At 41.5% G+C, this 17500-nt stretch overlaps 2 protein-coding genes across 2 annotated transcripts in view; one reads left to right on the top strand and one right to left on the bottom strand.

Moving 5' to 3' along the window:
- LOC123503844 (ribosome production factor 2 homolog) overlaps window positions 1-5859 on the top strand; it is a 7432-nt gene extending 1573 nt beyond the window's left edge. The window contains 7 exon segments of the mRNA XM_045253941.1: window positions 814-946; window positions 2205-2332; window positions 2334-2365; window positions 3053-3335; window positions 4688-4832; window positions 5386-5580; window positions 5815-5859. Coding sequence (XP_045109876.1) covers window positions 814-946; window positions 2205-2332; window positions 2334-2365; window positions 3053-3335; window positions 4688-4832; window positions 5386-5565 — 901 coding nt within the window. The 3' untranslated portion in view covers window positions 5566-5580; window positions 5815-5859.
- A 198-nt stretch (window positions 5860-6057) lies between these two features.
- LOC123501603 (putative uncharacterized protein YHR217C) lies at window positions 6058-6468 on the bottom strand. Its single transcript, XM_045250541.1, has one exon. The coding sequence runs from the start codon at window positions 6466-6468 to the stop codon at window positions 6058-6060; it is 411 nt and encodes a 136-aa protein (XP_045106476.1).
- Window positions 6469-17500: the final 11032 nt, after the last annotated feature.

Here is a 17500-nt window from a genome sequence, read left to right as displayed (position 1 = left end):
GGTACACAAAACTCAAGGTAAAAATGTGTCCCAGTACTGAAGGGGTTAAAATAGTGAAGACTGTGGCCATTAATCTTGTGCCCTCCATACACCCTTGCTAATGTCAATAAAATGGTCTAATGGTACACAAAACTCAAGGTAAAAATGTGTCCCAGTACTGAAGGGGTTAAAATAGTGAAGACTGTGGCCATTAATCTTGTGCCCTCCATACACCCTTGCTAATGTCAATAAAATGGTCTAATGGTACACAAAACTCAAGGTAAAAATGTGTCCCTGAAGGGGTTAAAATAGTGAAGACTGTGGCCATTAATCTTGTGCCGTCCATACACCCTTGCTAATGTCAATAAAATGGTCTAATGGTACACAAAACTCACTGTAAAAATGTGTCCCAGTACTGAAGGGGTTAAAATAGTGAAGACTGTGGCCATTAATCTTGTGCCCTCCATACACCCTTGCTAATGTCAATAAAATGGTCTAATGGTGCACAAAACTCAAGGTAAAAATGTGTCCCAGTACAACCACCACCACCACCCATTCCTAACCTAACTTCATTTCTAATTGATTTTCACCATTCCTAACTCATTTGGACCATTCCTAACTCTATTCCTAGTTCATTCTCATCATTCCTAACTCATTCACCACCACCACCACCACCACCTTCCTAACACCATAATACCACAACCACTACTACCAACACCATTCCTAACCTAACTTAAACTAACCTAACCATTTCTAATACCACCACCACCATCACCACCATTACCGTTCCTAACACCGTTCCTAACACCGTTCCTAACACCGTTCCCCACACAGGAAGCCTCGGAACAGTCGATCAAAGAGGGCGCTGGTGAAACGAGAGCCCAAGAACATCGAGAACACTAAGCAATGTTTGTTCTTTGTGGGACGGAAGGCAAGCGAGGAGATGAGGAGGTGTTTGAGGGACTTGGTGAGTGTGTGTGTGTGTGTGTGTGTGTGTGTGTGTTCCAATATCCTTCCTGATCTTCTTTCCATGTCCTCTTGTCCTTCCATGTTGTTGTGTCCCCAGCACCAGGTCTTCCTTGTCTATCTTTTCAGTGCCATTGACTATCTTGTACATTGTTATTAGGTCCCCGCGTTCTCTTCCATCTTGTAAGGTTGGCAGTCCCATTTCCTTCTGTCGTTCTTCATATGTGAGGTCCTTTAGTCCCATTTCCTTCAGTTGTTCTTCATATGTGAGGTCCTTTAGTCCCATTTCCTTCAGTCGTTCTTCATATGTGAGGTCCTTTAGTCCCATTTCCTTCAGTCGTTCTTCATATGTGAGGTCCTTTAGTCCCATTTCCTTCAGTCGTTCTTCATATGTGAGGTCCTTTAGTCCCATTTCCTTCAGTCGTTCTTCATATGTGAGGTCCTTTAGTCCCATTTCCTTCAGTCGTTCTTCATATGTGAGGTCCTTTAGTCCCATTTCCTTCAGTCGTTCTTCATATGTGAGGTCCTTTAGTCCCATTTCCTTCAGTCGTTCTTCATATGTGAGGTCCTTTAGTCCCATTTCCTTCAGTCGTTCTTCATATGTGAGGTCCTTTAGTCCCATTTCCTTCAGTCGTTCTTCATATGTGAGGTCCTTTAGTCCCATTTCCTTCAGTCGTTCTTCATATGTGAGGTCCTTTAGTCCCATTTCCTTCAGTCGTTCTTCATATGTGAGGTCCTTTAGTCCCATTTCCTTCAGTCGTTCTTCATATGTGAGGTCCTTTAGTCCCATTTCCTTCTGTTCTTCATATGTGAGATCCTTCAGTCCCATTTCCTTCAGTCATTCTTCATATGTGAGGTCCTTTAGTCCCATTTCCTTCAGTCGTTCTTCATATGTGAGGTCCTTTAGTCCCATTTCCTTCAGTCGTTCTTCATATGTGAGGTCCTTTAGTCCCATTTCCTTCTGTTCTTCATATGTGAGGTCCTTTAGTCCCATTTCCTTCAGTCGTTCTTCATATGTGAGGTCCTTTAGTCCCATTTCCTTCAGTCGTTCTTCATATGTGAGGTCCTTTAGTCCCATTTCCTTCAGTTGTTCTTCATATGTGAGGTCCTTTAGTTCCAGCACCATCTTTGTATCAATCTTCTGTATCCTTTCCAATTTTTCTTGTATCCTATTTAGACCTGGAACACCACACCACTGCTGCATATTCCACCCTCTTCCACATCTTCCAGCTCACCACCGCCCCTCTCTCTCCCAACAGTACAGCCTCCGCAAGCACCACTCAATCCATTTGTCCAGGAAACACCCAGAAATGGCCCCCTGTGTGGATATCTTGCCTGTGGAGCGACTGGGACAGAAACACGACGCCTCTCTCTTCTGCTATGTGGCGAACCAAGAAACACAGGAATAATTTGGTTCTAGGTGAGAGAGAGAGAGAGAGAGAGGGGATGGCACTCCAAAATACACAAAAACACCCCAAAAAACAATCCAAAACATCCCAAAACACCCCGAAACACACCCAAACACACCAAAACACACCAAAACACTCCAAACACACCAAACACACCAAAATACAACAAAACACACTCAAAACACAAAACACCCCAAACACTCCAAACACCCACAAACACACCAAACACACCCAAAACACACCAAACACACCATAAACACACCAAAACACACCAAAACACACAAAAAACAAACACTCATCAAAACACATCAAACACACCCAAAAACACCAAAACACTCCAAAACACTAAACACTCAAAACACCAAAAACTGAAACACACCAAAACACCAAAACACCAAAACACCCTAACAAAACACACCAACACACCAACACACCCAAAACACACCAAAAACACAAAACACACACCAAAACAAACAAAACACACCAACACACAAAACACACCAAAACACACACAAAACACACAACAAAAACACCAAAACACACAAAACACCCCAAAACACCAAACACACAAAATGTACCAAAACACCAAAAACACACCAAAACACTCCAAAACACACCAAAAAAAACATCAAAACACACCCAGTCCCTCACTCACTCTCACTTACTCACTTACTCACCCACTCTCTCTCTCTCTCCAGGAAGAATGTTCAACCACCACCTTTTAGATCTCATCGAAGTCGACGTCTCGGATTTCCGTTCGCTTGCCGACTTTCCCACTCCCAAGGGCTCTGAGGGCACCAAACCTTGCCTGACCTTCGCTGGGCCTGGCTGGGAGGAGGACGCACCCCTTGGGACACTGAAGAGCTTGTTATTGGACCTTTTCAGGGGCGTGGAGGCAACAGCAGTGAGGCTTCAGGGGTTTGAGATGGCCCTGCAGTTTGTGGCATTGGATAGCAAGACTGTGGTGATGCGAGGGTATAGGTGGGTGTTGTGGGGTATTTTGAGGTGTTTTAAGGGTGTTGTATGTTTTGGGGTGTTTTGGGTGTTTTGAGTGTGTTTTGAGGGTGTTTTGTTTTGGGTGTTTAAGGGTGTTTTGAGGGTGTTATGGTGTGTTTTGGGGTGTGTAAGAGTGTTTTGTGAGGTGTTTGGTGTGTTAGTGGTGTTTAGGGTGTTTTGGTGTTGTGGGGTGTTTAAGGGTGTTTGAGGTGTTTTGTGTTGTGTGTGTTTTAGTGTTTTGAGGTGTTTTGGTGGTGTTTAAGGGTGTTTTTGGTGTTTGGGGTGTTTTGAGGTGGTGTGTGTTTGGGTGTTTAAGGGTGTTTGAGGTGTTGTGGTGTGTTTTGGGGTGTTTGAGGGTGTTTAAGGGTGTTTTGAGGGTGTTGTGGTGTGTTTTGGTGTGTTTAGGGTGTTTTAGGTGTTAAGGGTGTTTGAGGTGTTTGGGTGTTTTGAGATGTTTTGGGTATTGTGGGGTGTTGTGGTGTGCTTTGAGGGTGTTGTGGGTGTTTTGGGTGTTTTGGTGGTGTTTTGAGGGTGTTTTGGTGGTGTTGTGGGATGTTTAAGGGTGTTTTGAGTGTTTTGGGGTGTTTTGAGGTGTTTTGAGGGTTTTAAGGGTGTTTGAGGTGTTTTAGGGTGTTTTGGGGTGTTTTGAGGTGTTTAAGGGTGTTTTGAGGGTGTTTGAGTGTTTTGAGGTGTTGTGGGATGTCTAAGGGTGTTGTGGTGTGTTTGAGGTGTTTGGTGTGTGTGGGGTGTTTGGTGTGTTTTGGGATTTTTGGTGTTTTGGGTGGTGTTTGGTGGTATTTTAGGGTGTTTTGGGTGTTGTGGGGTGTTTTGGGATGTTTTTGGGTGTTTAAGGGTGTTTTGGGTGTTTTGGGTGTTTGAGGTGTTTTGATGTTTTGAGGTGTTTTGGGATGTTTTGGGTGTTTAAGGGTGTTTTGGGGTGTTTGAGGGTGTTTTGGGTGTTGTGGGGTGTAAGGGTGTTTAGAGTGTGTTGGGTGTTTTTGGGTGTTTTGCTGGTGTTTTGTGTGTGTGTTTTGAGGTGTTGTGGTGTGTTTGGGATTTTTGGGTGTTTAAGGGTGTTTTGAGGGTGTTGTGGGATGTTTTGGGGTGTTTTGGGGTGTTTTGAGGGTATTGTGGAGTGTTTTAGGGTGTTGTGGGATGTTTTGAGGGTGTTGTGGTGTGTTTTGGGTGTTTAAGGGTGTTTGTGGGTATTTTGAGGGTGTGATGTTTTGGGTGTTTGGGATGTTTTGTGGTGTTTGAGGGTGTAACCTAAACCTAACCTAACCTCACCTCACCTAAACCTAACCTAACCTAACCTAACCTCTTCTAACCCCTCACAGTATCCACCTTAAGAAGTCAGGTCTGCGCACTCCTCGCATTGAGCTGACCCTGATCGGCCCCTGCATGACCCTACATCTACAGAGGTCACGGCTTGCCTCTGATGACCTCATGAAGAGAGCGTGTCGGCAGCCCAAGCAGCTCAAGGTAGTGGTGGTGGTGGTAGTGTTTGTTAGTAATAGTAGTTTGATGGTAGTAGTAGTAGTAGTAGTAGAAATATGTAGAAAATACTAGTAATATTAATAGTAGAAGTAGTAGTAGTAGTAGTAGTAGTAGTAGTAGTAATAGTAGTAGTAGTAATAGTAGTAGTAGTAGTAGTAGTAGTAGTAGTAGTTTGACAGTAGTAGTAGTAGTAATAATAGTAGTAGTAGTAGTAATAATATTAATAGTAGTAGTAGTAGTAGTAGTAGTAATGTTAATAGTAGTAGTAGTAGTAGTAGTAGTTTGACAGCAGTAGTAGTAGTAATAGTAGAAGTAGTAGTAATAGTAGTAATATTAATAGAAGTAGTAGTAGTAGTAGTAGTAATAATAATAATAATAATAATAATAATAATAATAATAATATATCAACTTAAAAATAAAACTCTCTCTCTCTCTCTCTCTCTCTCTCTCTCTCTCTCTCTCTCTCTCTCTCTCTCTCTCTCTCTCTCTCTCTCTCTCTCTCTCTCTCTCTCTCTCTCTCTCTCTCTCTCTCTCGCAGGCAAACCGAGTCAAGAACATTAGCAAGGACGTGTTTGGATCTCGTCTCGGGCGTATCCACATGACCTCACAGGACTTGGATGGACTACAGACGCGGAAGATGAAGGGACTCAAGAAGGTGGATGGAGGTGATGAGGGTGGTGATGGTGGTGGTGATGATGGTGGTGATATGGAAATTTAAGGATGTTTTTTTGAGGTAAGTGGTAGTGGTGGTGGTGGTGGTGGGGTGTTTTGATCTCTCTCTCTCTCTCTCTCTCTCTCTCTCTCTCTCTCTCTCTCTCTCTCTCTCTCTCTCTCTCTCTCTCTCTCTCTCTCTCAGTAGTAGTAGTTTTGTTAATATTGACGTACATATATTAGTTCGTAGTGTTGTGAAACTACTACTACTACTACTACTACTACTACTACTACTATCACCACAATTATTCAACAGGACAAAAGAAGAAGAAGAAGGAGAAGAAGAAGAAGAAAGAAGACATTTAAGAAGAAAATAATGATAAAAAATAATAATAAATAAATAATTGTTTTGATACGTGTTTTATTATTATTATTATTATTATTATTGCTAGTAGTGGTAGTAGTAATAGTAGTAGTTGTAGTAGTAGTGTATGGGTTTCTTAATGGTGTTTTGTGGTTGTGGTGACAAATTTACATTTCTTTATAAATTTTACTGGTTTCACGAACGATTTTCACCGGTCCGGCACACACCGCACGGCTTGTCATTGCTCTGGGGTGTATTGACATGAGCGGTGGTGTGGTGGTGTGGTGGTGTGGGTGTATTGACATGAGCGGTGGTGTGGGTGTGGTGGTGTGGGTGTATTGACATGAGCGGTGGTGTGGTGTGGTGGGTGTATTGACATGAGCGGTGGTGTGGGTGTATTGACATGAGCGGTGGTGTGGGTGTGGTGGTGTGGGTGTATTGACATGAGCGGTGGTGTGGGTGTGGTGGTGTGGGTGTATTGACATGAGCGGTGGTGGTGTGGGTGTATTGACATGAGCGGTGGTGTGGGTGTGGGTGTGGTGGTGTGGGTGTATTGACATGAGCGGTGGTGTGGGTGTGGGTGTGGTGGTGTGGGTGTATTGACATGAGCAGTGGTGTGGGTGTGGGTGTGGTGGTGTGGGTGTGGTGGTGTGGGTGTATTGACATGAGCGGTGGTGTGATGTGGGTGTGGTGGTGTGGGTGTATTGACATGAGCGGTGGTGTGGGTGTATTGACATGAGCGGTGTGGTGTGGGTGTATTGACATGAGCGGTGGTGTGGTGGTGTGGCCGCCTCTTTGTCCCTTCACACAGCCGGTGTTTCCCCAGCGTGGCTGTTATTGAGGTGTTTCTGATCAGTTTATGAGTTTCTTAGTAAAAGATTAAAAAAAAATAGAGATCTGAAGATTTGTGACTAAGTTTATGAATTTTATATAAACATTGAGGGAAATAAAGTTGTCTTCGGTTTTCTGACAAATATTATGAGTTTGTTAGCAATGTAATGAGGAAACAAGCGGTGTGTGTGTGTGTGTGATGTCCACCGCTGAGTCTGGTGGTGGTGGTGGTGGTGCACTGAAATACATCAGTAAGTGTGTGTGTGTGTGTGTGATGTCCACCGCTGAGTGTCACTGTGGTGGTGGTGGTGGTGCACTGAAATACATCAGTAAGTGTGTGTGTGTGTGTGTGAGTCCACCGCTGAGAGTCACTGTGGTGGTGGTGTCTCATCAGTAAGTGTGTGTGTGTGTGTGAGTCCACCGCTGAGAGTCACTGTGGTGGTGGTGGTGGTGCACTGAAATACATCAGTGTGTGTGTGTGTGTGTGATGTCCACCGCTGAGTGTCACTGTGGTGGTGGTGGTGGTGCACTGAAATACATCAGTAAGTGTGTGTGTGTGTGTGATGTCCAGCTGAGAACTGTGGTGGTGTGTGTGTGTGTGTAAGTGTGTGTGTGTGATGTCCACCGCTGAGAGTCACTGTGGTGGTGGTGGTGGTGGTGCACTGAAATACATCAGTAAGTGTGTGTGTGTGTGTGTGTGTGATGTCCACCGCTGAGTGTCACTGTGGTGGTGGTGGTGGTGGTGGTGCACTGACAAACATAACAAGGAGACACCACGGCGGATGTTGAGAGGAGCACCACACACCACACACTCACCACACACCACACACGTCAATTGGCAGGTGTCATGCAGGTGCCGGACTGGTGAGAATCGTTCATGTGAAAGTAGCTTACGAAACCGTGCGGCATGTGGTGAACTGGCGAACTGGCGGAAATTGTAGGTGTGAAAGTAGGCACTGTCCCCAAAAAACCTTAAAACGAGAGTGAATATACAGTAATGATTTGAATGGAGTTATACCGAATGTCGAGAATTTAAATTAACTTAACAGAAATAATCACTGTAGCTTATAATAACAAGGACAAATAAAAAAAACACAGTAAAAGAACAATGTGCCTTAAAAAGCGAACATTGAACTCTCAGTTAACGCAAATAATTAAAATAGAAGCCAATCTCGACATTTTGAGCACAAGTCTGCATTCACAAACAAGCAATTCAATGACAAACAATATAGATAAACAAAATATAACTAAATCATCAAAGAAATAAATAAATAAACTCAAAACCCCAAAAATGCAAAAATCTAAACTTAATCTCGACATTTTGACCACAAAACAAATATAAAAAAATAAAAAAACCACAAAACACAAAACAAATTAAAACAACAAACATTTTAACCAAAACAAAACTTACCACAAATATAAAACACAAAAAAAACCCACCAAAAAACACAAAACAAACCCTTAAAACCCCAAAATACAAAAATGAGAACCTAATCTCGACATTTTGACTTAAACTTAAAACAACAAAACAACCCCACCACAAATATAAAACACAATAAAACAACAAAACAAACCCTTAAAAAACAAACAAATATAAAACTTAAACAAAACCAAAAACACCACAAATAAAAAAAACACAAAACACAAAACAAATAAACCCCAAAAACAAAAAAAACACAAAAAATAAAACCACACACAATAAAAAAACACAAAACAAACCCTTAAAACCCCAAAAACAAAAATCAAACCCTAATCTCGACATTTTGACTTGAAACCAAAAAAACATTAAAACAACAAAACAACCCTACCACAAATATCAAACCTAATCTCGACAAAACACAAAACAAACCCTTAAAACCCTAAAATACAAAAATCAAACCCTAATCTCGACATTTTGCGCGCGCCGAAGCTCAAGGTAAACAAACATTCCTATGGGCTTTCCACATTGACGCCGCCTCCTCCTTTCCCTTTTTTCCTTTTTTTCCTCCATAATGGGCAACTGTCTGCTCCTTCTCGGCCTCAAGAAGGAGAAGCGGTGAGCACACGCACGCACGCACACAGATAAGGCTGGGAGATAAGAGATAAGGGTCTAAATAAGGAGAGATAAGAGACAAGGTGTAGCGGACTTGCAAAATTTCGTGATATTTTATTATTTTTTGCCTTTTTTTGGTGTTTTAAGTCTTTTTTCTGTGTTTTTATTGATTATTGGTGTTTTTTGGGGTGTTTTAAGGTGTTTGGGTGCATTTAAAGGTGTTTTTTCAATTGATTAACGTAATATTCTTCCCTGTATGTTTTTTGTTAATATTTGGTGTTTTAGGGTGTTTTAGTTAAATAGGGCGGTGTTTTAAGGTGTTTTGGTGCATTAAAGGTGTTTTTTCAATTAATTAACGTGAATATTTTTCCGTGTGTGTTTTTTGTTAATATTTGGTGTTTTGCGGTGTTTTTTTGGGGTGTTTTGGGTGTTTTAAATAGGCATTTGGTGTTTTGAATAGGGTTTTTTAAGGTGTTTTTGTGCATTTAAAGGTGTTTTTTCAATTAATTAACGTGAATATTCTTCCGTGTGTGTTTTTTGTTAATATTTGGTGTTTCTTTGCTGTTTTTATTGATAATTGGTGTTTTTTGGGGTGTTTTTAGGTGTTTGGATCCATTTAAAGGTGTTTTTTCAGTTAATTAACGTGAATATTCTTCCCTGTGTGTGTTTTATTAGTATTGGTGTTTTCTGGGTGTTTTAATTAAATAGGGTGGTGTGTTAAGGTGTTTTTAGGTGTTTTTGTGCATTTAAAGGTGTTTTTTCAATTAATTAACGTGAATATTCTTCCGTGTGTGTTTTTATTAGTATTGGTGTTTTTGGGGGTGTTTTAAGGTGTTTAGGTGCATTTAAAGGTGTTTTTTCAATTAATTAACGTGAATATTCTTCCTTGTGTGGTTTTTTTTAATATTGGTGTTTTACTGGGTGTTTTAATTAAATAGGGCGTGTTTTAAGGTGTTTTGAGGTGTTTTTGTGCATTTAAAGGTGTTTTTCCAGTTAATTATTGTGGATATCCTGACTTTGGTGTGTTTTAAGTAATATCTGGTGTTTTAAGGTGTTTTTAAGATGTTTTTAGGTGTTTTAGTGCATTTTCAAGGTGTTTTAAGTAATATCTGGTGTTTTAAGGGTGTTTTGGGGTATTTTAAGGTGTTTTAAATTAATTATCGTTAATATTCTTACCTATGTGTTCGTCTGTCTGTCTATCTGTGTTATCTCTCTCTCTCTCTCTCTCTCTCTCTCTCTCTCTCTCTCTCTCTCTCTCTCTCTCTCTCTCTCTCTCTCTCTCTCTCTCTCTCTCTCTCTCTCTCTCTCTGTCTTTCTCTCTCTCTCTATTTCTTTCATTCTCTCTTTCCTCTCTTTTTCTCTTCTCTTCTCTCTCTCTCTCTCTCTCTCTCTCTCTCTCTCTCTCTCTCTCTCTCTCTCTCTCTCTCTCTCTCTCTCTCTCTAATCCAGGTTTTTTGCAGCATATTGAAATATTTTCGTAGTTTGGGAAGAAAGATTGAAAACATTCCTAACTTTGAAAAATAATTTGCAGTTATGAAGGATTAATAACATTTTTATTGATATTAGACTAAAAATTGAAGAAATAACTTAGATAAATATTAATAGTAGTAGTAGTAGTAGTAGTAGTAGTAGTAGTGGTGGTGGTGGTGGTGTAACGATAATACTAATGATGTTAATTGTGGTTGTGGTGGTGGTGGTGGTGGTGGTGGTGGTGGTGGCGCAGTAGCTACGCGGAAGTGGGATACCAGCACGGGTCAGTCAGTCAGTCAGTCAGCCAGTCAGTCAGCTAGTCAGTCAGTCAGCTGCTTGTAGTAATGGCTAGTTGCTTGGCTGTCAGTCTGTCAGCTTCTATGCATTGCCTTTTGTTGCTTCAGTCAGTCAGTCAGTCAGTCAGTCAGTCAGTCAGCCAGTTAGCCAGCCAGCCAGTCACCCAGCCAGTCAGCCAGTTAGCCAGTCAGCCAGCCAGCCAGCCAGTCAGTCAACCAGCCAGTCACCCAGCCAGTCAGCCAGTTAGCCAGCCAGCCAGTCACCCAGCCAGCCAGCCATCCACTCAGTCAGTCAGTTAGCCAGCCAGCCAGTCACCCAGCCAGCCAGCCAGCCAGCCAGCCAGCCAGTCAGTCACCCAGCCAGCCAGTTAGCCAGCCAGCCAGTCAACCAGCCAGCCAGTCAACCAGCCAGCCAGTTAGCCAGCCAGCCAGTCATCCACTCAGTCAGTCAGTTAGCCAGCCAGCCAGTCACCTAGCCAGCCAGTCACTCAGTCAGCCAGTTAGCCAGCCAGCCAGTCACCCAGCCAGCCAGTCAACCAGCCAGTCAGTCAGTCACCCAGCCAGCCAGTCAACCAGCCAGTCACCCAGCCAGCCAGCCAGTCAGCCAGTCAGTCAGCTCAAACAGTATCCTTTTAGACAGCCAGATAGATCCCAGCTTATCTCAAAATATGGCAGTAGTTAAAATGTAATGCTTTTGTTAATAATATAGATAGATAGATAGATTAGATTGGTAGATAGATAGATAGAATGATAGATAAATAGATAGATAGATAGATTGATTGATAGATAGATAGATAGATTTTGTAGTGTGAAATGCTTAGAGTATTAAAAAGTGTGGTTATTTTTTTTTTGCTTTGAAATTATTGAGTGATTTAGAAATTATTTGACCATTTTGCTTGTAATGGAGTTTCAATAGAGCTCCCAATGTGATACAAGACTCAAAATGCTACTGTAGATTGAAGGGAAATTGACTTTATGGTGTCTGAAGTACAAGATTTAGTTAATTAATGTTAAAATGGTGAAGACTGTGGCCATTAGTCTTGTGCCCTCCATACACCCTTGCTAATGTCAATAAAATGGTCTAATGGCACACAAAACTCAAGGTAAAAATGTGTCCCAGTACTGAAGGGGTTAAAATAGTGAAGACTGTGGCCATTAATCTTGTGCCCTCCATACACCCTTGCTAATGTCAATAAAATGGTCTAATGGTACACAAAACTCAAGGTAAAAATGTGTCCCAGTACTGAAGGGGTTAAAATAGTGAAGACTGTGGCCATTAATCTTGTGCCCTCCATACACCCTTGCTAATGTCAATAAAATGGTCTAATGGTACACAAAACTCAAGGTAAAAATGTGTCCCAGTACTGAAGGGGTTAAAATAGTGAAGACTGTGGCCATTAATCTTGTGCCCTCCATACACCCTTGCTAATGTCAATAAAATGGTCTAATGGCACACAAAACTCAAGGTAAAATGTGTCCCAGTACTGAAGGGGTTAAAATAGTGAAGACTGTGGCCATTAATCTTGTGCCCTCCATACACCCTTGCTAATGTCAATAAAATGGTCTAATGGTGCACAAAACTCAAGGTAAAAATGTGTCCCAGTACTGAAGGGGTTAAAATAGTGAAGACTGTGGCCATTAATCTTGTGCCCTCCATACACCCTTGCTAATGTCAATAAAATGGTCTAATGGTACACAAAACTCAAGGTAAAAATGTGTCCCAGTACTGAAGGGGTTAAAATACTGAAGACTGTGGCCATTAATCTTGTGCCCTCCATACACCCTTGCTAATGTCAATAAAATGGTCTAATGGTACACAAAACTCAAGGTAAAAATGTGTCCCAGTACTGAAGGGGTTAAAATAGTGAAGACTGTGGCCATTAATCTTGTGCCCTCCATACACCCTTGCTAATGTCAATAAAATGGTCTAATGGTGCACAAAACTCAAGGTAAAAATGTGTCCCAGTACTGAAGGGGTTAAAATAGTGAAGACTGTGGCCATTAATCTTGTGCCCTCCATACACCCTTGCTAATGTCAATAAAATGGTCTAATGGTACACAAACTCAAGGTAAAATGTGTCCCAGTACTGAAGGGTTAAAATAGTGAAGACTGTGGCCATTAATCTTGTGCCCTCCATACACCCTTGCTAATGTCAATAAAATGGTCTAATGGTGCACAAAACTCAAGGTAAATCATGTCCCAGTACTGAAGGGGTTAAAATAGTGAAGACTTTGGCCATTAATCTTGTGCCCTCCATACACCCTTGCTAATGTCAATAAAATGGTCTAATGGTACACAAAACTCAAGGTAAAATGTGTCCCAGTACTGAAGGGGTTAAAATAGTGAAGACTGTGGCCATTAATCTTGTGCCCTCCATACACCCTTGCTAATGTCAATAAAATGGTCTAATGGTACACAAAACTCAAGGTAAAATGTGTCCCAGTACTGAAGGGTTAAAATAGTGAAGACTGTGGCCATTAATCTTGTGCCCTCCATACACCCTTGCTAATGTCAATAAAATGGTCTAATGGTGCACAAACTCAAGGTAAAATGTGTCCCAGTACTGAAGGGGTTAAAATAGTGAAGACTGTGGCCATTAATCTTGTGCCCTCCATACACCCTTGCTAATGTCAATAAAATGGTCTAATGGTACACAAAACTCAAGGTAAAATGTGTCCCAGTACTGAAGGGGTTAAAATAGTGAAGACTGTGGCCATTAATCTTGTGCCCTCCATACACCCTTGCTAATGTCAATAAAATGGTCTAATGGTACACAAACTCAAGGTAAAATGTGTCCCAGTACTGAAGGGGTTAAAATAGTGAAGACTGTGGCCATTAATCTTGTGCCCTCCATACACCCTTGCTAATGTCAATAAAATGGTCTAATGGTACACAAAACTCAAGGTAAAAATGTGTCCCAGTACTGAAGGGGTTAAAATAGTGAAGACTGTGGCCATTAATCTTGTGCCCTCCATACACCCTTGCTAATGTCAATAAAATGGTCTAATGGTACACAAAACTCAAGGTAAAAATGTGTCCCAGTACTGAAGGGGTTAAAATAGTGAAGACTGTGGCCATTAATCTTGTGCCCTCCATACACCCTTGCTAATGTCAATAAAATGGTCTAATGGTGCACAAAACTCAAGGTAAAAATGTGTCCCAGTACTGAAGGGGTTAAAATAGTGAAGACTGTGGCCATTAATCTTGTGCCCTCCATACACCCTTGCTAATGTCAATAAAATGGTCTAATGGTACACAAAACTCAAGGTAAAAATGTGTCCCAGTACTGAAGGGGTTAAAATAGTGAAGACTGTGGCCATTAATCTTGTGCCCTCCATACACCCTTGCTAATGTCAATAAAATGGTCTAATGGTACACAAAACTCAAGGTAAAAATGTGTCCCAGTACTGAAGGGGTTAAAATAGTGAAGACTGTGGCCATTAATCTTGTGCCCTCCATACACCCTTGCTAATGTCAATAAAATGGTCTAATGGTACACAAAACTCAAGGTAAAAATGTGTCCCAGTACTGAAGGGGTTAAAATAGTGAAGACTGTGGCCATTAATCTTGTGCCCTCCATACACCCTTGCTAATGTCAATAAAATGGTCTAATGGTACACAAAACTCAAGGTAAAATGTGTCCCAGTACTGAAGGGGTTAAAATAGTGAAGACTGTGGCCATTAATCTTGTGCCCTCCATACACCCTTGCTAATGTCAATAAAATGGTCTAATGGTACACAAAACTCAAGGTAAAAATGTGTCCCAGTACTGAAGGGGTTAAAATAGTGAAGACTGTGGCCATTAATCTTGTGCCCTCCATACACCCTTGCTAATGTCAATAAAATGGTCTAATGGTACACAAAACTCAAGGTAAAAATGTGTCCCAGTACTGAAGGGGTTAAAATAGTGAAGACTGTGGCCATTAATCTTGTGCCCTCCATACACCCTTGCTAATGTCAATAAAATGGTCTAATGGTACACAAAACTCAAGGTAAAAATGTGTCCCAGTACTGAAGGGGTTAAAATAGTGAAGACTGTGGCCATTAATCTTGTGCCCTCCATACACCCTTGCTAATGTCAATAAAATGGTCTAATGGTACACAAAACTCAAGGTAAAATGTGTCCCAGTACTGAAGGGGTTAAAATAGTGAAGACTGTGGCCATTAGTCTTGTGCCCTCCATACACCCTTGCTAATGTCAATAAAATGGTCTAATGGCACACAAAACTCAAGGTAAAAATGTGTCCCAGTACTGAAGGGGTTAAAATAGTGAAGACTGTGGCCATTAATCTTGTGCCCTCCATACACCCTTGCTAATGTCAATAAAATGGTCTAATGGTGCACAAAACTCAAGGTAAAAATGTGTCCCAGTACTGAAGGGGTTAAAATACTGACACAACATTTAAAACTACACAAATAGAGAGAGAGAGAGAGAGAGAGAGAGGTTATATGACACAAGATTGGACAATAAGACATATTAGTGATGGTGGTAGTGGTGGTGGTGGTGGTGGTGGTGGTGGTGTTGGTGGTGTTAGGAAGGCACAAAACACCAATAACTAGGATTTTTACTCAGTTTTAAGGTAAAGTTAGGAACAATTTTGTCTCAAGTTAATACCACAAGTTAGTATCGCATCTGAACCCTCAAATCCTCTACTGCTACAAGAGGACTACTACTACTACTACTACTACTACTACTACTACTACTACTACTACTACTACTACTACTACTACTACTACTACTACTACTACTACTACTACTACTACTACTACTACTACTACTACTCACAGCCTTCCTAACACAGCTTAAACCCTGCTCCTAACCTAACAATGCTATAACCAGTTAGGGGTGTTATAAGACAACAGCTAACCCCATTTCCACCTGCCACATGCCTCACTTAAAGCTGTTAAGAGCATGTTTTTATTGTTCCTTCCCTTCCTAACTTGGTCTTCCATTCCTAACTTCTCTCTTCTTCCTTCCTAACTGCTGTATTTCTCTTGTGTGTTTTTTTATTATTTTCATGTTTTTTTGTGTATTTCCTTCATTTGCTTCCCTTCCTAACTGTGTTCCATTCCTAACTTCAAGTCTTCCCTTCCTAACTGTGTAATTTGTCTTTCCTTGTGTTTTTAATGTTTGTTTTTGTCTTCTTTTTCTTCCCTTCCTAACTTGTCTCTCTTCCCTTCCTAACATGTCTGTCTTCCCTTCCTAACTTCAACTCTTCCCTTCCTAACTGCTTTCTTGATCTCTTCTTATGTTTTTATTGATATTTTGTTGTTTTTTTGTGTTTTTCTTTTCTTCCCTTCCTAACTTCACGTCTTCCCTTCCTAACTCTATCTTCCGTTCCTAACTTTCTCTCTCTCTCTCTCTCTCTCTCTCTCTCTCTCTCTCTCTCTCTCTCTCTCTGCATGCAAGCTTATAAAAGAGAGAGAGAGAGAGAAAAGTTTTATTTATTATTATTATTATTATTGTGTGTGTCTGTGTGTCTGTTTTTGTTTATTTATGTCTGTCTGTCTGTCTGTCTCTCTCTCTCTCTCTCTCTCTCTCTCTCTCTCTCTCTCTCTCTCTCTCTCTCTCTCTCTCTCTCTCTCTCTCTCTCTCTCTCTCTCTCAAAACTATTACTCAACTATGTGTGTGTGTGTGAAAGAGAGAGAGAGAGAGAACCAACAAAATAAAGAAAAATTTTTATAACTAACCTGCTTCCTCCTCCTCCTCCTCCTCCTCCTCCTCCTCCTCCTCCAGGCCAGTCACTCTTCTTCTCGTAGGATTGGACAGCGCAGGGAAGACCACCGCAGCGAAGGGCATTGTGGGAGGTGAGAGAGAGAGAGAGAGAGAGAGAGAGAGAAAGTATATATTGTGTTTTGTATTTGGTATATACTATTAAAATTTTACCTCTCTCTCTCTCTCTCTCTCTCTCTCTCCCCTACAGAGGCGGTGGAGGATGTGGCACCGACAGTGGGATTTGCCCCGGAGTATCTGGAGTACCGGGGTTGTGAGGTCACCATTTATGACCTCGGAGGCGGGGCCAAGATTCGACCTGTCTGGGCCAAGTACTTTTCTGAGGTAAGTGGGGCTGGGCTGTGTGTGTGTGTGTGTGTGTGTGTGTGTGTGTGTGTGTGTGTGTGTGTGTGTGTGTGTGTGTGTGTGTGTGAGGGACAGCTGGAGTGTGTGTGTGTGTGTGTGTGTGTGTGTGTGTGTGTGTGTGGGTGTGTGTGTGTGGAGTGTGAGGAACAGCTGATCTGCCTCCTGTGTAAAGACTAATGGCAAAATCCACACACTCTATTCACACACTCTATCCACACAGTCTATCCACACACTCTAACCCCACAGTCTATCCACACACTCTATCCACACACTCTATCCACACAGTCTATCCACACACTCTATCCACACAGTCTATCCACACACTCTATCCCCACAGTCTATCCACACACTCTATCCACACAGTCTATCCACACAGTCTATCCACACAGTCTATCCACACACTCTATCCACACACTATCCACACACTCTATCCACACACTCTATCCACACAGTTTATCCACACAGTCTATCCACACAGTCTATCCACACACTCTATCCACACAGTCTATCCACACACTCTATCCACTCACTCTATCCACACAGTCTATCCACACACTCTATCCACACACTATCCACACACTCTATCCACAGGTACAATTATTCTGTTCGTAACATTCATTAATCATTTTTCTTGTGTGTTTTTAAGTTATATATGCAGTTATAGTGAATTCTGTGAGTATTGTGTTAGTAATGGTAATGTGTTGAACTGTGGTGTAGAGAGAGACAGGTTAGGAACAGTGTGGCAGTGGTGGTGTTATTAATGATGATTCTGATACATTCTCTCTCTCTCTCTCTTTCTCTCTCTCTTTTGTGATTTTTTATTTATTGAAAGGAAAACTATCTTAAAACACGCACTTGTTTTTGTGTGTGGCCGTGTAAAGCTGTTTGGATGAGAGAATGAACTGTTTCTCTTTCTCACTCTCTCTCTC

Source organism: Portunus trituberculatus, chromosome 2 (assembly GCF_017591435.1).
Source record: "Portunus trituberculatus isolate SZX2019 chromosome 2, ASM1759143v1, whole genome shotgun sequence".
NCBI lineage: Eukaryota > Metazoa > Arthropoda > Malacostraca > Decapoda > Portunidae > Portunus > Portunus trituberculatus.
Note: the sequence above shows the minus strand (reverse complement) of the source record. Positions and strands in the feature narration are given on the sequence as shown.